The sequence below is a fragment of the Rhinatrema bivittatum genome, chromosome 8, assembly GCF_901001135.1.
Source record: "Rhinatrema bivittatum chromosome 8, aRhiBiv1.1, whole genome shotgun sequence".
NCBI lineage: Eukaryota > Metazoa > Chordata > Amphibia > Gymnophiona > Rhinatrematidae > Rhinatrema > Rhinatrema bivittatum.
The window spans coordinates 206,882,515-206,907,115 of NC_042622.1; the positions used below are offsets into that span (position 1 = coordinate 206,882,515).

A 24,601-nucleotide genomic window follows, 5' to 3' on the forward strand; every position below is an offset into this window, starting at 1 on the left:
TATGCTTGGGGGATGAAAGGGAGGTTTAAGGTGAGTTAAACCTTTCATGAATCTACTGACGAGAGGCTGTGTAGAGATAGGTGTGTCTCCCAGCTTGTTATGGTAAGCTGAGATTGCACTCAAATGTACTCTTACAGATGAAGTCTGAAGACCAGAGTCTGAAAGATGGTATAGGAAATCTAGTAGTGAGTTAGTGGGGCAAGTGAAAGGATCAATAGATTTCTGAGTGCACCACAAAGTAAACCGTTTCCATTTGTAGGAATAATTCTTTCTAGTGGAAGGTTTACGTGACGCTATAAGCACCTGAGATATAGTGGTTGGAAGGTTGAGTGGTTGTAAAATCAAGCTTTCAACATCCATGCTGTCAGGGATAGGGATTGAAGGTTGGGATGGCGCAACAGACTCTGTTCCTGAGTTATGAGATTGGGAGCTACTCCCAGGTGAATGGGATTCCTGACTGAGAGGTCTAGCAGTGTGGGAAACCATACTTGTCGAGGCCAGTATGGGGCTATGAGTATCATGGTCCCTTTGTCCTGTTGCAGCTTCACTAGAGTTTTTGTTATGAGCAGTATCGGTGGATACGCATTTAACAGGCCTGAGTCCAATGGCGAGCAAAGGCGTCATTTGGTAGGCTGTTCTCCTTTCGTAGTAGGGAGCAATAATTGTTCACTTTGTAGTTCAGATGGGACGCAAAAAGATCTATGGTCGGTTGACCCCATTGCTGAAAGATCTTGGTTGCTATCGCTGGATCCAAGGACCACTCGTGTGGTTGGAACTGACGACTGAGGCGATCGGCTATTATGTTGTGGATGCCTGCTAGGTAAGTGGCCCGTAGAAGAATTGAATGTGCTAGGGCCCCAGTCCCAAATCTGTGCCGCTTCTTGGCAAAGGAGGTAGGAACCTGTTCCCCCTTGCTTGTTGATGTACCACATGGCTACTGTGTTTTCCGTTTGGATCAGAACAGTCTTGTGTAAAAGGTAGTCCTTGAACGCATGTAGCGCATAACGTATAGCTCGAAGCTCTAGGAAATTTATCTGAAAAGAGGCTTCGGTTTTTGTCCACGTCCCCTGGGTCTTCAGATGACCAATATGTGCTCCCCAACCTAAAGTGGACGCATCTGTAGTTAATGTTACTTGTGGAACTGGTTGCTGGAAAGGTAGACCTTTGAGCAGATTGTTCATTGATGTCCACCAGAGGAGGAAAGAATACAGTTCCTGAGTTATTTGAATGTGAGAGGACAACAGCTGAATGGCTTGAATCCATTGTGTTTTGAGTGTCCATTGCATTAGTCGCATGGTTAATCTGGCCATGGGAGTGACGTGAACTGTGGAGGCCATATGACCCAGTAGGGTGAGGCACTGATGAGCTGTGACTTGGGATTGATTTCTGAGAGACTGTGCCAGGAGAATGAGTGTATGGGCACGGTCTCTTGGAAGAAATGATTTTGCTATGATGGTGTTTAAATCTGCACCGATGAATTGTAGAAGGTGAGATGATGTGAAATGGGATTTCTGGTAATTGATGAGAAACCCCAAGGAGTGAAGCAAATAGACTGTGAGCTTGAGGGAATTGAGAGCTCCTTCTTTCGTCTGACTCCTGATGAGCCAATCGTCTAGATAAGGGAATACATGTACCTTTTGTTTGTGGAGGTGTGCCACTGCCACCGCCAGACACTTTGTGAATACTCGAGGTGCTGAGGCTAGGCCGAATGGGAGCACTCGGTATTGAAAATGTTGTCCTTCAACCAGAAATCGCAAGTACTGGCGATGAGGAGGAAAGATGGGAATGTGAGCGTAGGCGTCTTGAAGATCCAGAGAGCAGAGCCAATCCCCTTTTTGAAGAAGAGGTAGCATGGTGCCTAATGATACCATCCTGAATTTTTCTTTTTTTAGAAATTTGTTGAGATTTCTGAGGTCTAGGATAGGACGTAGGCCCCCTGTTTTCTTTGGAATGAGGAAGTAGCGGGAGTAGAATCCTCTGCCCTGCTGAGGCCAGGGGACTGGTTCTATGGCCCTGGCTCTCAGAAGGGTGGATAATTCTGCTTTTAGAAGTTTGGAATGGTGGTTCACTGTCCAAGAGGAGATTGGTGGAATTTCTTTTGGTACAGTGAGAAAATCCAATCGGTACCCTTGAGCTATAATGGAAATGTTGAGATTACTTACCTGATAATTTCCTTTTCCTTAGTGTAGACAGATGGACTCAGAACAAATGGGTATAGTATGCTCGTGCTAGCAGTTGGAGACGGATCTGACGTCAGCACGGGTACATATACCCCCACAGGAAGCGAAGCAACTCAGTAATCTTCCTTGCAAAAGCTGTTATGGATGTGTGTGTACTGACGCTCAGTGAATTAGTGAAACAGGATTCCCCTGACCGATTGATAGTAGCTGGAGACCACCAGCATTCCCAACCGGAAGGCGTCGACACCTGGCAAAGGGGACGCTCTTATGTAAGCAAATGACATGGCTTACCTTGAATCGGTGAAACCCATGTATACCAGCAGCCAGGCGGGATGCTGAGTCCATCTGTCTACACTAAGGAAAAGGAGATTATCAGGTAAGTAATCTCAACATTTCCTAGCGTGTAGCCAGATGGACTCAGAACAAATGGGATGTACAAAAGCATTACTCCCAACCTGGGCGGGAGGCTGCCTGAGGACGGCGTAGGACCGCCCTCGCAAATGCTGTGTCCTCCCTGGCCTGGACATCCAGACGGTAGAACCTGGAGAAGGTATGGAGGGAGGACCATGTCGCCGCTTTACATATTTTTGCAGGCGACAGCATCCTGGATTCTGCCCAAGATGCTGCTTGGGCTCTGGTAGAATGAGCCTTGACTTGTAGAGGTGGTGACTTCCCGGCCTCTACGTAAGCTGCTCTGATAACTTCTTTAATCCAGCGGGCGATGGTGGGCCGAGAGGCCGCTTCACCTTGTTTCTTTCCGCTGTGCAGGACGAACAGATGGTCCGTCTTTCGTACTTCTTGTATCAATTCCAGATATCTGGACAGCAATCTGCCGATGTCGAGATGGCATAGTAAACGCCCTTCTTCTGATTTCTTCAAACCCGCCGTGGTAGGCAAGGATATGGTTTGGTTAAGGTGAAATCGTGAGACCACTTTAGGTAGAAAGGAGGGAACCGTGCGAAGATGGATAGCCTCAGGAGTGATTCTGAGAAAGGGATCACGGCAGGACAGCGCTTGTAGCTCTGAGATGCGGCGTGCGGAACACACCGCCAGCAAGAACACCGTCTTCAAAGTTAGAGAATGGAGAGACAGGCCCCGAAGGGTTCTGAAGGTGGATCCCGCGAGGAAATCCAAAACTAGGTTGAGGTTCCACAGGGGCACAGGCCACTTCAGTGGCGGACGAATGTGCTTGACTCCTTTCAGGAAGCGAGAAACATCTGGATGCGTGGCAATGGTCTTGCCATCCCTCCTGGGACTGTAGCAAGACAGCGCAGCCACCTGAACTTTGATGGAGCTTAGGGAGAGACCCTTCTGAAGCCCATCCTGTAGGAAATCCAGAACAATAGGGATTGTGGTCGCATGTGGATTGGTGCCATGAGTGTCGCACCAGGCTTCAAATACTCTCCAGATCCTTACGTAGGTGAGGGATGTGGAAAACTTGCGAGCTCGGAGGAGAGTATCTATCACCGGCTCCGAGTAATTTCTTTTCTTCAGTCTAGCCCTCTCAATGGCCAGACCATAAGAGAGAATTGAGCCGGATCCTCGTGGAGGATGGGACCTTGACGTAGCAGGTTCCTGAGAGGAGGCAGGGGAAGAGGCTCCCCTGCCAGTAGTCTTCTCATGTCCGCGTACCAGGGTCTTCTTGGCCAGTCTGGCGCCACTAGAAGAACTAGGCCCCGGTGCTTCTGAATCTTGTGGATAAGGGTGCCCAGCAGGGGCCACGGAGGAAAAGCGTATAGCAGGGTCCCTGGAGGCCATGGCTGAACCAGGGCGTCGATCCCGTGAGAGAACGGATCTCGCTTGCGGCTGAAGTATCTGGGTACTTGAGCATTGGACCTGTCCGCTAGTAAGTCCATGTCCGGAATCCCCCAGTGATCCACAATCATCTGAAAGGCTGTGGGTGACAGCTGCCACTCTCCCGGATTTAGGCTTTCTCTGCTGAGGAAGTCTGCCGTGGTGTTGTCCTTCCCGGCAATGTGGGCGGCGGAGATGTCCTGAAGATTCGCCTCTGCCCAAGCCATCAGCGGGGCTATCTCTAGGGACACCTGTCGGCTTCTGGTTCCGCCCTGATGGTTGATGTATGCCACCGTGGTGGCGTTGTCGGACATCACTCTGACTGCTCTGTTCCTCAGTCTATGAGCAAATTGCAGGCATGCCAATCGGACTGCCCGTGCCTCTAGACTGTTGATGTTCCACCCTGACTCTTCTCTGTTCCACCGCCCTTGGGCGGTGAGTTCTTCGCAGTGTGCTCCCCATCCGCTCAGACTGGCATCTGTGGTGAGCAGAATCCACGTGGGGGAGGACATCTTCGACTCCCTGCTCGTGTGGTTGGACTGCAACCACCACCTTAACTGGGTCCGCACTCTGGCTGGCAGAGGTAGATGCACGGAATAATTCCGGAAGCGGGGGCTCCAGCGAGAGAGCAGGGAGCGTTGTAGAGGTCTCATATGGGCCCTTGCCCAGGGTACCACTTCCAGGGTGGATTCCATGAGGCCGAGAACCTGCAGATAATCCCAAGCTATGGGCCGGCTGGCTCCCATCAAGGACCGGAGACGCGTCTGAAGTGTTAACCTCCTCTTGGTAGTGAGACTGACTTTGTCTGCCTGGGTGTCGAACTGGACTCCCAGGTATTCCAGTGATTGGGAAGGCTGTAGGCAACTCTTGTTTAGGTTGACTACCCATCCCAGGCTTTCCAGAAGGGCGATCACTCTGTTGGTTGCCCGATGGCTCTCCTCTCGTGATTTTGCCCTGATCAGCCAATCGTCTAGGTAGGGATGGACAAGGATTCCTTCCCGTCTGAGCGCCGCTGCTACCACTACGACCACCTTGGTGAAGGTCCGCGGCGCAGTGGCTAACCCCAATGGCAGAGCCCGGAATTGGAAGTGGCGTCCCAGAACCTTGAAGCGTAGGTAATGCTGATGATCCGGATGGATCGGGATATGCAGGTAGGCTTCTGACAAGTCTAAGGCCATGAGGAATTCTCCCGGCTGTACTGCGGTCTTGACTGAGCGCAGAGTTTCCATGCGAAACCTCGGGACCCTTAAGTATCGGTTGACTGACTTGAGGTCCAATAAGGGCCGGAAAGTGCCCTCTTTTTTGGGTACCATGAAATAAATGGAATAGTGTCCAGAATTCATTTCCCATGCAGGTACTGGGATAATGGCTTTCAAGGACAGGAGCCTCGCCAGGGTAGCTTCCAATGCTGCCTTCTTGTGTATTGGACACGAAGATTCCACAAACCTGTCCGGAGGGAGATGATGGAAGTCCAGATAATACCCCTCTCGGATGATGGCGAGGACCCACTGGTCCAACGTAATCTCGACCCATCTGGGGTAGAAGAGGTTTAACCTGCCCCCTATGGCTCCGTCCCCCGGATGGATCGGCTGATTCTCATTGGGAGTTACGGCCGGGCCGTGAACCCGAGCCGGCTCCCCTCTTATGCTGCTTGGTCCGAAAGGACTGGTTCCTGGCCTGAGGACGTGGTGCCTGGTAGTGACTTCTATAGGGAGTGAAGTGTTGGGAGCTTCTACCTCTGGAGGGCCTCGGAAAGGCGCGCTGGTTCCTTTTGAACCGATCTTCCGGCAGTCGAGGTACTGGAGAGGCGCCCCATGTGCTGGCCAGTTTATCAAGGTCGCTGCCGAACAGGAAAGAACCCCGAAAGGGCATTCTGGTGAGGCGTGTCTTCAAAGGAGCATCGGCTGACCAATTCCTTATCCAGAGCTGCCTCCTGGCGGCTACGGAGGATGAGACCCCCTTGGCTGTTGTACGGACTAGGTCTGATGCAGTATCCGTGAGGAACGAGAGAGCTGACTCCATGTCTGTTGCCGGAGCATTGTTCCTGACCTGTGACAAACAGGAACGCGTCACCACTGTGCAGCAGGTTGCGATCCGCAAAGACAGAGCTGCCACCTCAAAGGTCTGTTTCAGGATGGCGTCCAGTCGCCGGTCATGAGGCTCCTTGAGGGCCGCCCCCCCTTCAACTGGAATGGTAGTGCGCTTGACCACAGTGCTCACCAAGGCGTCCACCTGAGGGTACGCCAACATCTCCTTGATTGCTGGTTCCAGGGGGTACATGCCCGTCAGGGCCCGACCCCCTTTGAATGGGGCCGCTGGTGCAGCCCATTCCAAATCTATCAGTTGCTGTGCAACTGGCGGGCGGTAGGATGAAGGTAGGTAGGATGAAGACCTTCCAGCAGAGGGTTCTGCGTAGAGGGCACCGTAGTGCTGGGACCTGTAATAGCCAACTCCACCAGGCACTGAGATACCAGGTCGGAGAGATCTTCCTTAGGAAAGAACCGCCTCATGGTTCGATATGGCTCAATCCCCAAGGGAAGTTCCCCCTCCTCCGGGGGTTCGGACTCGGCCTCCGAGACATCAGGGTCCGCCTGAACCAGACTGCTCGGAGGCGGGTGCCCATGATAAGGGCGCGAAGGTCCAGGGGCAGGATCAGCTGGGGCCGCAGCAGCAGCAGGGCCTGGACGGGAAGCTGATTGCATCTGTACAAAGGCATGAATCCCCTTAAAGAGATCTACCCAGGAAATGGAAGCGGTCTCTAGTCGTCGGGGTACCAGGTCCCCCGGGATTCCAGGTTGTTCGAGACTGCCTGCTAGCTCCGGGGTGGCCCCTGGGGAACTGTCCGCAAACCTCGGTTGAGACTGGTCCTGGCCCTTGGCTCCCACTGCCTCCTCACATTGGGCACAAAGGGAGTCTGGCTCCTCGCTGTGCGTGGCTCTAAGCTGGCATGCTGAGCAGAGGCCGAGGGCTTTAATGCCGGAATCAGGAGGCGCCGTCGCTGAAGACGCTGAGGCGTTCTGTTCCATCGCAGCTTGGGAATGTAGCGCTGAAGAATATGCGCTTAGTATAATATGCGCTCAAGGATATGCGGCAGCAATATGCGCTTAATAGAACAGGCGCTCAATAATATGCGGCAGCAATATGCACTTAATACAACAGGCGCTCAATAATATGCGATCAGCAATATGCGCTTAATACAACAGGCGGTCAATAATATGCGATCAGCAATATACGCTCAATGATATCCAGTATGCGCTCATTCATATGCGGTCAGCAATATACGCACAATGATATTCAATAGGCGCTCAATAATATGCGCTGAATGATAGACAGGCGCCTAACATGGGCGCTCAATACCTGAACAAGGCCGACAAAATGGCGACCTCCATGGCGTGCCACATACAGACAACGCCGCCGATTCTCGTCCCTCGGAGACCAAAAAGTAAGATATGTACGCCTTACCTGATCCTCGGCGCTTCCCGGTTGGAACCCGGGCGGTCTCCGGCTGCGGGGGGAGAGGGGAAATACCTTCACCACCGCGTTTGAGGGAATGCACCCGCTGCCTCTAGGCCGCCAAACTCGTCTCGCTCGGGGCTAAGTCCACGCCGGGACTGAGGCGCCTCTCAGCCCGACCCGAGCCCTTCACGCTCGGGGGCTAGATCCCTGCCGCGATTCGGCCACCGGACCGAGGCCTAGACCTCCGAGGGATCGCGGAAATCACCCCGGGAAACTCAACTGGGGGAGGGACCTGAGGGTATCACCGCAGGAGTGCGGGGCTCGATGTTCCTGTAGAAATTTAGTAAGTAGAATATAGAAGTAGAAAATAGAAGTAAAGTAGTATTGGAAAACACGCTCAGCGAGGTGCAAGTACTCCAAACTGCTTTGGAGACGGAAATTACTGAGTTGCTTCGCTTCCTGTGGGGGTATATATACCCGTGCTGATGTCAGATCAGTCTCCAACTGCTAGCACGAGCATACTATACCCATTTGTTCTGAGTCCATCTGGCTACACGCTAGGAAAGTACCCATTGGTCTGTGGTTATGGAGGTCCAGGTGTGATGAAAAAAGGCTATGCGACCTCCTACTGGCAGCTGTGGAAGTGGATTGACTGATGGGCTGCTGCTCTCTGAGTGTATTTCAAAACCCCGATGTTGATGCAGTCTGAGGAGGGGGTTGAGGCCTGGCAGGCCTTTGCCTAGACTGAGGACGCTGAGCTGGGCAAGATGGTCTTGCATGGCTTGTTGGGGGATAGTAGCGTCATTGACTGTAGTAAGGGCGCCTTGTATCCCGTCTAGGAGGTCTCCTGGAAGGAGGTTGTGACTCTTGAGGAATTAATGAGAGCTGTTTGAGAGTCTCAGTGTGTTCTTTTAACGTGGCGACTGCTTCCTTAACCTTGTCTCCAAACAGGTTATCACCCAAACAAGGACGGTTGGCCAATCTTTCCTGGACCTCTGATCTTAAGTCTGATGCCTTAAGCCAAGCCCACCTATGAGCTGTAATACCTGAGGCTGACAGACGAGACGCGGTTTCAAAGCTGTCATATGTCGCCCTGACCTCGTGCTTGCCTGCTTCTAGGCCTTTATGCACTAGTTGTAAGAACACTTCCTGGAACTGTTCAGGAAGAGTGTGGGTAATGTCTTGTACATGTTTCTTTTTTTTTGTTTATTTATTCATTTTTAATACATAAACAAAATGAATTTGCCTATACAGAATAGTGTGAAGTCTTAAACACAATATATATTGAAATAGTTTTTCCTTTACAACCATTTCAAAAAGAAACAAAATATTTTAAACCAAAAATTCTATAAAGATATATAAGCACTTTACAGAAATGGCGAAAAGAAAATTGAAATCAATTTCATTTAACATTATTCAGCTTGTTTAAGAGCCACATCCCAGCAGATAAGAAATCACTTAGGGGGGGGAAGGAACAAGAAATTTTTAAAGAAGGAAACTTTAGGTTAAATTAATATATCATATTTGGTGCACGTAACAGCAGAGTCTTTATTACTAAGTTAATATGTTCAATTTCCTCGCCTCTATAAATTCTTTTAGCTGGTCTACAATGAAGAAAACATAATGCTCATTACCTTTCGTAAGGAAACATTTACAAGGAAATAATATTTTGACTACATAGCCCAGCTCTATAGCCTCTTGTCTGAGGTTAAGGAAACCTCGACATCTGGCTTGAGTAGCAGGGGCTATGTCAGGAAAAATCTTCACTGACGCCTCGTGAAAACTAACAGGATATTTCCTAAAGTACTTTTTCATCACGAAACCAATATCTTTGACTGTTAGAAAAGATACCAACAATGTTCCTCTACTGATTACGTCCAGTGTAGAGTCTTCCAAAAACCCAGTTAAGTTCCCATCAAAGGGAACATTAGGAGGATTTCCTGGACGTATTGAAACAGGGAGAAAAAAACAGGTATTTACGGAAGGTAAATTCGCCTCTGTGATTTCCAAATTTTCCAGGAAAAATTTCTTAAGGGTAGTATAGGGGATTTCCCCCACTACCTTAGGAAAATTAATAAAGCGCAAGTTCAAATGTCTAGATTTGTTCTCAATAAATTCCATCCGTCTGGATAATATTTGGCTATCTTTTATTGCTGCCATTTTATATTGTTGAAAATGTTTACCCTCCTGCTCCAAGGAAATTACTTTTTCTTTTAAATCATCCACCTGAGATTGCAAGGCGACAGCTTTTTGAGCACTCTGAAGGTTAGAAACATCCATTTTCCCATCCAAAGAGTTTATAGCTGAGGCCATCCCGGCCATAAAATCCCAGAGGGAGTCAAGTGTTACCTGTGCAGGGCGTGATGGTATGGCAATCAGCTCCTTCCTCGTGGCGGTCTCTGGGAAAGGGCCTTCTCCCAGAAGTACTCTGGGGTCGGTCGATCCTTCCCTTCTCTGCTCTTCCGCTGGGCTTGAGGTGTAAAAACCCAGAATAACACCTTGAGGAACTTCTGAAAAGGCTTCTGGGTTTGAGTCGGTTCGGGTATCCACCATACCTTCGTTCCTCATCTCCTCAGTCAGCCCCTGCACAGGCGGCGCCCTCTGCTTCGGGCTTAGAGACACCTCCCCCGCAGGCGCAAACGGCTCCTCCTCCCCTTCACGCTCACTGGGCTCCTCTGTTCTCTGGTGCAGCACTGCTGGACTCAAAAAGCCGGTTATCTCGGTCTGGATAGTCGCAGGTGGGGTTGGTTCAGATGGGCAAGTCCGAACTTTGCCCTTCCTTTTTGCAGGCATTTTCGAGCGGAAAAATAAAACAAACGGCTGAGAGCTCCGGCTAGGTCTCAATGCGTGCAGCCATCTTGGTTCCGCCCCCACTCGACCTGTTTCCATAGGTTGCATTGGTACTGGTTCATGAAGAGCTGGTAAGCAGCAATTCTTGAAACCAGCATAGCTTCTTGAAAGATTTTCCGGCCTAAATTATCAAGGAACAGATTATCTTTCCCTGGTGGTGTGGAAGAATGTGTCTTGACTCTTTTTGCCTTTTTCTGAGCGGACTCAACTACCACCGACTGGTGAGGTAGTTGAGTTTTTTGGAATCCAGGGATTGGTTGGGCCAGGTAGGTAGCATCTGATCGTTTGTTAACTGATGCTACTGAACCAGGATGTTCCCATAATCTGTACAAGAGTTCTTGAAGCACCTCATGTACCGGTACAGCCAGAATTTCCTTAGGTGGATCTACAAATTGTAGCACCTCAAGTGTTTTCTGTCTGGAATCTATTTCAGAGAGAAGTTGAAAAGGGATGGTCTCCGACATGTCTTTCACAAAATTGGAGAAAGAGAGATCTTCTGGAGGTGACTTTCACCTATCTTCTGGAGGTGAAGGTTCAGAAAGCATCTCCTCATCTGTAGAGACATCTGTGTCTGAATTGGTTCCAGTATCTCTTGGATGACCTGATGGTCTGAAAGGCATTGATGGCAAAGAGTGAGGTATGGAAGGAAACCTCGGAGACAGTGGGTATAGAGGTTTAGGAATACCTGAAGGTCCAGGAATTGGCTCTGGAATGGTGCCTTCATCGGTATCTTGAGGCTTTTTGGATATGGCATCGATTAAAGTGTCCCACTTCTCCATCAGAGGTTGAAAAATAGAAACCTCTGGGATCGCCATCGACGGTTTCATGGGAGGAATCGGTGCTGGCGTTGGAATCGGCACTGATGGCATCGGTGTCGGAACGGACGGTGAGATCGGTATCGAGGGCAAAATATCCGTCGGTACTGGAATCGGTGTCGATGGCATCGCTGGTGTCGATGGCTGTGGTCTTGGCGGTATCACATCGAGGAGTGCGTCTCGTACCGCTTGACGAATATATATGTCAAGTTCCGCCCACATGGTTGTGGTTGATGAGATCAAAGCAGCCATGGGGGGAGGCGGTAGTGGCGATGCCAGTACCTCCTCAGAGCCCTGAGGAGGTACGGTTCCCTGCACCGATGCCGGTGGGGATCGCCCTGGTATCGAAGGCCCCGGAGCCTGCACATCCAACTGAGGTTTCTTAGCCGACGATGCCGCTTCCATCGATGGTACTGTGGGCATCGGATCGATGGTCGATGTGTGTGGCCTTCGATGGCGATGTCGATGCTTCTCTTTGTCTTTGGACTTTTCGCTGCCCGACGTCGATGCTTTTGACGAAGGAGAGGGGGAGGGAATAAAGGCATCTCCCGACTCACCTGGGACTCGTTTCTTCAGCACTACCTTGCGAATCGATCCAGCCAGAGATGATTGCGTGAAGGATGATGCTGAGGGTAACAGCTGAATTTGGAAAAACTGCTCCATCCGGAGTCGACGTTCCTTCGATGTCATGCTGGCACACTGGGGGCGGACTTGACGTCGTGGTTCTGACCGAGGCAGAGCACACACACTTGGTGTGGGTCCGTTATGGACATGTTTCTAGTGCACTTAGGGCACTTTTTGAATCCCGAAGCCATTTTAGGCCGGACAGCCGTCGACGACCGTGGAACGGGAAAAAATATCGGTGCGGAACCGGCAAAATGAAGAAAAAACTTTACCGCGATGGTATAGCAAATGTTGCTTACCTGATGTAACAGGTGTTCTCACAGGACAGCAGGATGTTAGTCCTCACAAATGGGTGACATCGAGGATGGAGCCCTGTACGGAAAACTTTTCTGTCAAAGTTTCAACAAGCTTTGACTGACACTGGCACACTGGGTGCACTGAGCATGCCCAGCCTGCAATTATCCCTGTGAGCCACAGGTGTCTCCCTCAGTCTCGTCTTATAGCTAAAAAGCGCAAGCGAAATTAAAATAAAAGTATACAGACCCAACTCCGCGGGGTGGCGGGCGGGTTTCGTGAGGACTAACATCCTGCTGTCCTGTGAGAACACCTGTTACATCAGGTAAGCAACATTTGCTTTCTCACAGGACAAGCAGGATGGTAGTCCTCACAAATGGGTGAGTACCGAGCTGAGGATGCCCGGGAATGCACCAGATACACCGCAGATGCGCAAAGGCGTAACGACTGAGGTGGAAATGGGAACGGAGGGCATCCGCAACACCATAATGGGTTCGTGGAAGGATGTTGGGTAGTGAATTGAAAAAAGTAAGAGTAGGCGGACTGGCCAAACATGGAGCATGCCGGCTAGTCAAATGTAAGCAATAATAGGCTGCGAAGGTATGGAGAGGACTCCAGGCTGCAACCTGATAAAAAAGTACAAGCAGCAGTAACCAAAGGGAAGCTGTTAAGGCTAAGACGGACACAACAGTATGTGGATACCCACAGTGTTGTAGTGAAATGTCTGCTTGTTGGTAGGAAAGGAAATATAGACCACTTAATCAGAAGGATTAGGTCTGTGTGGCCACTGGAAGTAGCAGCTTGACCCTTGCATGAAGGAAAGAGTCAAGTGGAATTCACATGGAATGCAGTGCAATGTAGATAGAATGTAAGCGCAGCATTACTGTCCAGGAATGTGGAAAACCCAGTCTCTCCCTAGGGCGAGAGAGAGAGGTTAGGAAAAATTAATAGAGTATTTCCTGAGGAAAGGAGATACAACATCTACCTGAAAAGGATAGAAAGTTGAATGCGTAGAACTACTCAGTGGCAGAGGAACGGAGTCAGGTGAGTATGGAAAGAGTGCATAACTCACGGACCCTGCTGGCAGGAATGACATTAAGAGGGAAAGAAGTTCCCTTGCCAAACTGTGGAAGAGAGGAATGGAAAGGCTCAAACGTAGAATGTATGAGACTTATAAGGAGAATATATATGTTCATTCCGTGATTAGAGAAATAGAGGCGGCTTGATCAGTGGATAATCCATGGTAAGCCGACTCGGAGAGGATTACCGAAAACGGGAACCCAACTCCCAAAACGATACACCTCCTAAGAGAAAGGTGTATCTATGTGGAGGATGTCTGGAGAACAGAATCCGAGGGAGTAAGAAAAAATGGTGGAAAAGTAAAAGGGGTAATACCTCTTTTTTTTTTTTTTTAGCGTCAGGAGGTAAAGCCTGCTATATTAAACGGCAAGATTTATGTTTAGAAGGTTTTGTGACGCTACCAGAACCTAAGAACATCAGTAAGTCTATGATTTGGGACTGACTGGTGAGGGAATAAAAGGTTACTGATATGATGGATTGAGAAGTATGGGAAGCATACTGATCTCAGTCAGGGAGTGGGGAAAAGAATACTGAACCCCATCCCAGTTCAACATTAGAAGAATGCTGGCTACGAGAGGCAGCAGAAGAGATATATTGAAGAGGCCTTTGATGGAAGAAAAGGCATCTAAGGGAACGCATAGGAAACATGTGTAGGGAGCAGAACCTGTGCATCGTATGGAATGATGCAGACGCAGAGGAAAGTTTAGTTAAACTCAGCGTTAAAAGATTTGCCCTGTACACATGTAATTGAGACCATTCGAGAGGATAGAACCTACGTGGAGAAGGTCAGATAGAGCGTTCATTAAATCTCTTAGATATGTGGCCCAAGGACGCATGAAGTGAACAAGGGCCAAGGGTAGAGCTGCGCAGCTGTCTAGCAGAGCAGCTAAGAGGTTGTGCGTGCTTATGAGTTGGAAAGCACATTGTCCCTATGCTGTCTGTCTGTATGCACAAAGAATTGTTGCAAAAGCAGTATTGGAAGGCATAAGGGCATAACTCATGGGTGCAACGTCCAGGACGTTTATGAGAAACTATGCTGGAGTGCAACAGATGCATAATGGGTTGACAGCTTTCAGGAGAAACTTTATAACCCTAAGGAATTGCGAGCATGAGTCGAAGGAGACTAGGTCCTAGTTCGAACTGGGATAAGAATCAGGGACGAAAGCAATGAAACCACTTAGGTCCATTGAGTATAGAATGTCACTGAATATAACCCATAGCAGTTTTGAATTATGAGAAAAATGCATAGTGGGAAGAAACCCCATAGCCCAACCATGAAAAGTTGAAAGGCTGAGGTTATGGAAAATATGCGCAGGGACATATAACAATGTATCAGAATGTCTGTGCGCATGCTGGACAAGAGGGTCTTAAGACTGTGGTGTCCAGAAGTGTTACAGAAGGGATTTATGGCAGTGACAGTAATCCCAGTTAGTAAATGTATAGTGAGTCCTGAAAAAAGTGAGAGCTCCCTGCATGTACTGAAAGTGGTTAGCAGTAGTCTATGCAAGGAAAGTGAATGATGTTACACTCCGCAGAGAAAACAGCATTCACCAACAGTGATGCAAGAGACAGTTCACTTACCGAAGCTGGTGCCAGCGGCAGAGCTTGGGGTTGTAATGTTGACTCACCATAAAGCACATAGAAACATTAAAATAATGTACTTACTGCAGTATGGAGTGATGGTAACCAAAGATACCATTGTACCTGTGACGTCTAAAGAAAGTTGGATTTTCTTAGGTCCAGGATGTGCGGAGAGTAACTATTTTCTGTTAAAAGAAAGAATAGTGCAATTAAAACTCCCCAACCCCCCTCCCTTCTCCCCTCTGCACTTCGTAGCGCCTGGGGGAGTGTACCGGGACTTTGGTACAAGGTGGGGTGGCCGCTCTGATATCTGACCAGATGGGAGACCAGGAGGTGTCCCAATGGAGGATATCATGTAGGCTCCTGCAGGTGTGTGAGCGGTAAGTGGTACCCGCATTTCTGTATGCTGTACAAGGAGACACTGAGACCTGTGGCCAGGCCTCAAGGTGGACTTGTACATGGGGCAATGGTTGCTGAATCTCATGTTTAGCAGATCAGCCAATGCAGCTGGACCTTGGTTGGGAGGGAACCAAGAGTCAGAGCATTGGTCGGCACAGGGACTTGTTACTGACAAGAGAAGAAGCCCTGCTGCAATCCCAAGAAGATAGAGGGGTTCTCCTGATATTGTGGCTAACATAGCTAACATAGTGATATGTGACACTAATACAGTTCTAAAAGGCACATGACCCAGAACTTTTCGAACCACGGTCCGAATGGGAGAACACAACTCTATGGGAATGCCGCCGAAGCGGGTACTTACCATCCGACGTGGATCGCCGCAAGACGAGCCGGTGAAGATTGTTGACCCCGACGGTCTCCGGAGTCCTCGAGGGTAAGGCCGGGGACGTAAACGTCCATCTCGCTCTGAAACCCGGTATGGTGGCACAGGTACAGAGGAGACAGGCCAGGCGTGAGTGGCGTTTAGACTGCTAAGTGTAACAGATGGCCATAGTCCCACACCACTTGACGGTGGGGCACGCCAGGAACAGAGGAGCCCTAACGGAACTCATGTTCCCTTCCCTCGTCACAGCGGCTCGATGTGTCGTGACGCCAATGCAGAAGCTGTCGGACCTGGATCCGGAAGTTCTGGATCACCAAGGACTGCCAAAACTGTAGGAACAGTGCTGATGGCAGTGGTGATGTCGCTCTGCCCGAGCGTTGTCCAGCCTGGAGAAGGATGGCACCGATGTGCTGGATGGCGTCAGCGGCGGACGATCACGATGTCGGCGATGATGGGTGCCACGGTGCTCGGCCCGGTCTTTCCCCAGCGCCGAGATGGAAGCCCTCGTCGTCCTGGAAGGCGATCGATGACGAACTGTCAGCACGCCTGCTCTGCTCCTGACACAATGGAGTGTCTTAAGCTAATACGGGGCTTAAAAAAGAACCCAAAGCGTGGAGCAATGTGAGGAGGCGAGGGTATTATGTGGCGGTGCTATGTCGGTATTGACGATATTGAAGGCAACCTAAGGGGCTTCGAGGATATCATCAAAATGGGTATGAAAAATCGTCGATGACTGGCCAGGAGAATGATGACAGTGACGGGCACTGACAGCAGTGGCATAGGTATCTTTGAAACGATGTGGAATCGAATAATCGAAAAACATTGCCGTTATTGAAAAAGATACCGGCATCGACTGAGTCGAAGTCGAATCAATAGGGCGTCAAGGACACCGAAGGAAAACGGAGGTGTCGAGGGCATCGATGCATGGAGGCGGGCATTTATGCCGTTTGTGGCATGGCCACGGGCATCAACTATAGGGCCACAGACGTTGACGGTATCGATTTGGACAGACTCAGATTTCCAAGTGTACATGGCATCGGTGCCCCAGACACGTGTGTCGGTGGCATCGATATGGACACGTATGGAATCGATGGCATGGATCTCCCAGTCGATGAATTCCATCCCGGCATCAACGCCAGTCCTGGAATCGGCATGGGCATCGATGCCAGCCATAAGGCTGGCATTGGCATCAACGCCCATCCACGGAATCGAGCCGGCATGGATACCCACCGATGGGACCCACCTGGGCATCGAATTTCACTGATGGGAGCAGCCTGGCATCGACTGCCCTCGATGGATGCATTCTAACATAGATGCCCATGGATGAAACACCTGGGCATCGGTGTCCATCGATGCAAAAGGACCCGGCACCGATGCCATCGACGGACGGCCATCCGGCACCAATGCCATCGACGGACAAGCCATCCGGCACCGATGTCCATCGATGGGGACCATCCGGCACCGATGTCCACCGATGGGGACCATCCGGCATCGATGCCCACCGACGAATCGATGTGGCACCGATGCCCACCGATGGAAAAGGGCTGGACATCGGTGGGGAGGATGGGGCATCGATGGCATCCCCAAAAGGGGGGGTGGCATCGATGAAGTGACCCTGGGATCGTTAAAAAGTGTCTCGGGCAGCGGTGGCGGCGACCCGAGTATGCATGGCAGTGACTAACAGCGTGTGCGTCAATGGCATGCATCCGGGTAGGGACGGCACCGAGGAAGCCCAAGGAAAAAAAACAGTGCGTAGGAGGAAAAAGCCTGGTAGCACTGAAAAGCAAAAAACATGGATAAAGGCATCAGGGCACCGTGGGGGGAGGGGCGCTGATGACATATAAAAGCCCAGGGCGGTTTAGGAGGGTCCCGGTGTAGCGATAGGGTATCGACTGCGTGAGGGTACCAGGGAACGAAGGACTTGAAGCTACAGAAGTCCTAAAGTTAAGGAAAAAATCCCTACCCCACTAGCATAAGCAAGCAGAGTGTCACAGAGATACTCGCAAGCTGTTTAAAGCTAACTGAAAAATGGGGGAAGGGAAGGCTTCAGTCAGTTAACAGCCTTAAGATAGTGACAGGAACCGACCGAAAAATAAGAATTAGTACTCACCGAGCGTCGTAAAAACGTACGCGGAGGGAGACCTGTGCAGGGAAAAGTGTTTTTTGAAGTGAAAAGTTAAGTGTTTCCATGAGGGAATTAGTTAAAAAATCCTCACAGAGCTCCAACCGCTATGCTGACTGCAGAGCGGAAAAAAGAAGACTGAGGGAGACACCTGTGGCTCACAGGGATAATTGCAGGCTGGGCATGCTCAGTGCACCCAGTGTGCCAGTGTCAGTCAAAGCTTGTTGAAACTTTGACAGAAAAGTTTTCCGTACAGGGCTCCATCCTCGATGTCACCCATTTGTGAGGACTACCATCCTGCTTGTCCTGTGAGAAATAAAGGGAGACCCTTGCGGCTAAAAGTATTTCCCGACGTTTTGAAAAGTTTTAGAGTGTGGAGAAATTTACCACAGGACTCCAAATTAACCGCGAGGCTAACGGATCCGCGGAAAAAAGAAGACTGAAGGGAGACCCCTGTGGCAGGGAATATCATGGCATGCTGGGCATGCTCAGTGGGCACTCTGGGTGCCAGTCAAAAGTTTCATAGAAACTTTGACAGAAGTTTTTCCGTATAGGGCTCCATTACAGATGTCACTCCATTACAGATGTCCCAGGACTAGCATCCTGCTTGTCCTGGGATAAACCAGTTTCTTTAGGGGTTCCACAAGGTTCTGAGCTGTCCTCAGCCTTAACATATTTACAACATCTTTGATTATTCTTGCTATTTACAGCACATTTAAAAAAAATTAGCTGATAATATACAATTGCTTTTTCCTGTAGGTAACAGTCTAACCTCTGCAACCTCATATTGACTGAAAGTAAATTTTGGTTAGAACAAACTTTTCTGATACCACAATGGATTTAGGATTTCTTTTCAATTCCTAATTACACTTGAAAATCCAGTTAAATGTAGTCAAAGACAGCATTCTTCAAGCTTAGAATGATCATATCATTGAAGTACATTCTGTCCAAAGATGGCTTGTGCACACTTGTCCAGGCTTTTATTTAAAAAATTGTGGATTATTGTAATTCCCTTTATGTAGGTCTGCTTAATATGCTTTGAAGGCCCTACAATTATTACAAAATGCAACAGCACGTTTATTTATTCCTTGTCCAGTAAGAGAACATATCATGCCTGTTCTGAAACAACTGCATTGGATACCCATGGCAGCGTGTGCATTTTAAGAAGATCACATTGCTTTACAAAGCTCTTCAGGGAAGGGTTTCTTATTTTGTAGATTGGCTTGTTGATTACGTTCAACTCTGATCACTGCGTTCCACAGATAATTCTAGTTGAGTATAGAGTTGAGTATACCCTTTAAAGAACTACATCACCAGTCCACTCACAGTGAGCTTTCATGGCAGCTGAGCCAGTTTTATGGAATAACCTATCAAAAGAACTTCATAAAACAGTTGATTATAAGAATATGGAACTATTTTATTTCAGGAGTTTCTTTTAAATTATTAATTCCTTTATTTGATGATGATATTTATGTTATGGTTTTCTGATTTTGTTGATACGGTCTTATTAAGTTTAATGTTTATATGCCAGGGATAGGGCTGCTCCAGCCCTGGAGTGCCACAAACAGGTCTGGTTCAGGACATCCAAAATGAATTTGCATGAGATTATTTGCATACAATGGAGGTACAAATACACCTCATTCATATTCATTGTGGATATCCTGAAAACCTGACCAGTTGTGGCACTCTATGACCGATGTTGCCTACTCCTGGTTTATGCTCTATTTGGCTTCTACCAAATAGCAACTATCATGTGATAGTTGAAAAAATATACTAGTCATGAACAGAAAAAAGAAATTTGGGCTATTAAGGAGGAAGTACTACCACATCACTGCACTAATGCCCTCAACTATGACCATGAAATAGTCTCTCTAGACTGATTTGTCTATATGTGCCAGAATTATTCACCTCCTAGAGCACTCAGACATTGCTCAGGCTACTGTAACTCAAGCTGGGACATTTGCTGCTGTGGTGCAAGTTCCATTCATTTCAATTAGTGCTTTTTCTTTTTAAATCACTTTCTAAAATATTTTCCTGTTCCCCATAAATCATTTTTACTAGAATTAATTCATCATTTAATATGAATAGAAATAATTAGCACAATTTTCATTTACATTCCCTAATTTTAAAAGCTTAAATATTTTTTGTATGGAAAAGATGCTTTTAAAGAGCTAGTGCTCCTTTTTGTGACTGATTAGCGATGCTTACTAATGCAAAAGGCACTTGTCCTGCTTCTTAATGCAAATCTGTTTCTCTGGCACATTACCTCCTACTTTCATAACCTTTTCATACTTTTTAATTGAAAGTCCCCGTCTCTCTAACATTATTGTTTACATCACATTCACACTTAAGCTTAGTGCATTTTCTACTTTTGAGAATTTCATATTTTTACTTCTATTTTACAATCAGTAGATATTTAAATAGAACAAACAATCTCATTACACTATGGAACTACACTACTTATATACTGTACATACTCCATAAAAGCAACTCACTATAACTAGCATTAGGAATCTCAGTGAAAAAGCAGTGCTCATATAGCTGGGTCTGACTGGCAGCAAGCTATACAGGGGACTAATGATACTGGATGTTCAGGCAACAACCATGCTAGTATTGGTAGCTATTTAGATTATTACAAAGCCTTGTTGTTAGACATGGGACAACAGGGAGAAATAAGTTGGGGATTCTGTATACTCATCTGACAAAGTACAAATAAGGAAGACAACAAAAACTGTCCTGGAAAAGGAGAGAAATCTTATAACTGGTTATGCTCTATGGCTGGCAGCTGGGATATTTCCTTAGCAGGATGGTCAGAATAACTCCGCAGTCTAAATGGGCCAGTTGATCTTCTTCTGTTAAGTTACTCTGCATGCACATTTACAATCCTTCTTAAACCAAATGTCTATATTTCTCTATTACACATTTCTCTCTTATTGTTCATTCACATGACCATTCTGTACACCACCTTACTACAGTTTATATATATATTTTCAAACTGAAAAATAGCACAGCATAAAGAAAATTAAAAAAAAAATTATACAAAATAAAAGTTTTATTTTCTCTATGCAAATAATTTTTAAAACTTTTCAAATCAAATTTCATGCACAATGAAATAAATCTGAAAAAGTACAAAGAAATTCATAAGTTAGGCATCTTAAAAAACTAGGCAAAGGAAGTTTATGTGACTTTTCTGAGAAATACAGGCGCTCTTTAGCCTCATATTTTTACATAGGATCTGACGTCAGCAAATTTCTTTTTGACAGAAATTTTTAAAAGCCTAAATTTGAATGAACTAAACCCATGGCTAGGTCCTAAATACTATACAGACATATAATACCATTATTCACTTGTCATGTAAGATAGTCTTCACAGAACACCAGTTTTACTAACTGTAATCCGTTTAGGAAGATATGATTCATTATAAGTGGAACACAAGAATTGTTAAATAAATCGTGATCATGTGGGATAATAAATCAAAATCTGACTTTCTAAAAATACACTTGATTTTGATCTTTTCAACTTCCATGCTTTGAGACATCAGTAGCTTAAAGTCAATATCCTCCTACACAACTAAGGCATCATATAAAAAATGATGAATAATATACTCAAGAATATATCTATGCAGCTCTAAAAACAGTAAATAAACCCTTCGTTTTTATTTTGTCCTGCTTTGATAAGATGAAGTATTATCTTACCTGTGTTTCTTCCCTGTCTTCTGATAAAGCCCCCATTAACCCTTTTCCATTCAGGGAGGTAGCTTCTAAGAAGTTGGATGGAATAAAACCTCTATGTCCATTTAACTCCCCCTGTAGATTAAAGACAAACGTGTTTATTTAGTTTAAGTAAAAAAAATCCTCCAGTTTCCTATTTCAAGAGCCTCACACTATAGCAATTACATGAAAAAGTTGAGTTGTTATTCTATAACTGCTTTTCAGTACATTTGAGATCCCACCTGGAGTACAGTACTTAATTCTGGTCTCCTTATCTTAAATCATTCTGCTATAGATTCCTTTAAAAAGCAAGGTAACGGGTCACATGATGCGACTGCACTGAGCAAGTCCTGCCTGCCTCAGCTCTGGACGAAACGTCTCACTTTTCACTTTACCACTGCAGAATAAACATTTTAAAGTCAAAACAAAAGCTACTCAGGATCGCCCATGTCAATCGTGACTTTTAGGCACAAATCTCTGATGACAATGCCGGTCTGGGGCGTGAAGAAAGATAAGGAAAAGAGCCGAGGCCCAGAGGACAAAATGGCACTGGCGCTGCCAGTGAGTAAAGATAACATCACGGAGCACATATCGAACTATCAACTCCTAGCAGAAATTAAAGAAATAGTTTGCTCAGCCCTGGATGAGAAATTGGGTAGTATTGGGACACAGTTGGAGGAAGTTAAGGCAGCGCTAACAGATCTGGCTCCCCAGATGGATCAAGTGGAGGGGCGAATATCTGTTCTCGAAGATGATACACTCAACCTCACTACTAAAATTTATGCCCTGGAAAAGATGGTAGGAGAACAGGCTTCTAAGCTTGATGACCTCGAAAACTGCTCTAGACGGTCGAACCTCCACTTTATCGGGTTCCCAGAAGCAATTGATGATTTCAGACTGGGGAACATTTTGGAAGCATGGCTCCCTGAAGCCCTAAACCTTCCGGATTTGAAAGGAAATCTCTCCATCAAAAGAATGCACCGTCTGGGTGCTAAAAGGGCATCGGAGATGAGACCGTGGATCGTTATAGCAAAAATCCTAAATTTCGCCCACAAGGTTAAAATAATGCAGGTCTCTCGGAAATACACGGATTTATCCTACCAATCCTCCCGAATCCGTATAATGCAAGATTATTCAGCTAAAACCGCCGCTCTTTGGAAAACCTTTTCACCGGTATTTTCTCTCCTTTTCAAAAGCAGATCAGGTTTTCTCTTGGATTCCCAGGTCGTCTGCGCATCTGTCATGAAGGCCAAACCAGAACCTTCGACACCTCAGGAGAGGCGCAGAAGTTCGCGGCGAACTTGCCGGGTTAATACATGGAGGAACAATGGATATGCTTTCTCCCTAGGGGAAATACAAATATTCAACCTTGTGGTGTGAGCTATGGGCTTGTAAGTTTATTATATATAGTTCTACAGGATGACCTATGTGGGGCCCTGATTTGATCACCATTGTTTAGCCCTGCACTGGAATGAGGGCTTTACTGTTGGAGACAACTTAAAGTTTAACTGAACTCTGATCTTTTCAATCCACAAATCCTTTTTTGTATAGCACCTTGGGTCTGAGCCGAAGGTATCGCAGGACAACACAAGTCCACGTAGAAAAAGCTTGGAGAGAAGACGCTACCTGGGCACTCTGGACGGTATCCCGGATTATCAAGCAGGACAGGATTAAGGACAACCCGACTTAGACAATTAAGATGCTACCATTAAGACTGGACCTTGTTGGGTTCTTATTGGTTGAGTGTGTGATGGTAACATGCTGACTTCATCAGAAGTATACTGCGATTCTCTGGCCTCCAAAGACTGACTTCCTCTCATGGAGGTTTACACTATGATGTTGAAGCGTGGTGTGGCGTCCATTCGCAGATTTCACATGGCTCCGACCCCCCAAGGATGTGGGGGTGATATCGTTATGGAAGTTTCTCAGGGGCAGAAGGAAGGGGAGGGGGGTTACAGGGCTGTTGGTATTGAGTTGAATGGCACCTTTAGGGGATGTTGTAAGTAAAAAAGGGACAAGATACTATACTCAAAAAGGAGATCTAGGTTTCCAATCACTAAGAATTGTGGCATTCTTACGGAAAAATGTTGTGGGGACCTGTATATTTTGTAAGCCTATGGAAAAGGCGGTTTATGGAGTTGGGTTGAACAGTGGGGCTTGGCTGAGGGCCCCACTGCCAAAAACATACACATCTGGGTCATAGAAATATCATCCGAGAGGCTACAATATGTCAGGGACTAAGATTTATTCTTGGAATGTCAATGGGCTTAACTCACCAATTAAAAGAAACTTTTGTTTTTTTACAGCATCTGTAGAGAAATGCAGATGCTGTAAGGTCTCTAAAGCATGTATTCAGGAGACCCATTTATCAGATCTGGAGAGTTCGAAATTACGTAGAGACTGGGTGGGTGCCTGCCACTTCTCCGCAGCAATGGGACGTAAGGCAGGGGTCGCCATTCTTATCCACAAAAAGCTTGGATTTTAAAGTAGTACAAAGAGTGACAGACTCAGATGGCCGTTTTATTTTCATTAAGGGTACTCTCCATAACCGGGTAATATCTATTTGTAATGTATATGCACCTAATGAATACTCGCATACATTTTTCCTTAAACTTTTCAACCTGTTAGTGCTCCACTTGCAAGGCAACCTGTTTGTATTGGGAGACTTAATTGGGTAATTGATCCATCAATTGATAAATGCCCGGGCAGAACGCAGGGAGAAGCTCCTCAAGGTAAAGGGTCCTAATTTTCTGTGTCAAAAGTTGGATCTGATGGATATGTGTACTCCATCCGGAAGAGAGAAATTATACCCACGTTGCCCATGCCACTCTATCCCGTATTGATTACATCCTGGTGTCCAAAGTGTCCTCCTTTCATATTAAAAATGTAGACATAGGCCAGCAGGTGATCTCAGACCACGCTCTGATTTGGCTGGAATTTTTCCCTACTGCAGAGAGGGAACATACCCAATTTTGGAGATTCCCTAGCTTCTTAAGTTCAGATCTCGAATTCCATAGGTTTTTAAAAGACAGATGGGAGGAATTTTTCTCATAACCGTATCCATTTAGACACACCACAACTCCTCTTGGAAACTGGTAAAGCAGTCATGCGCAGAGAAATTATCGCTTTTGTAAGCACAAGAAAGAAACGGTTAAATAGTACGATATAAAAGTTAGAATCTCAGGTCCGCTTAGCCAAAACTCTTAATACAGACCCCCTCTGTTGAGAACAAAAGCATATTCTTTTCAACGCTAGAAAGCTTGAATTCCCTAATACACACCCAAGCTCAACAATCCATGCAGATTTTGGAATTC

General features: G+C 47.0%; 1 protein-coding gene across 1 annotated transcript in view; it reads right to left on the bottom strand.

The window, feature by feature from the left end:
• The window catches only part of TSPOAP1 (TSPO associated protein 1), a 1,024,985-nt gene that overhangs the window by 49,252 nt on the left and 951,132 nt on the right, over positions 1 to 24,601 (bottom strand). The window contains exon 28 of the mRNA XM_029613537.1: positions 21,273 to 21,383. Within this exon, the coding sequence (XP_029469397.1) occupies positions 21,273 to 21,383 (111 nt within the window). The remainder of the gene's footprint in view (positions 1 to 21,272; positions 21,384 to 24,601) is intronic.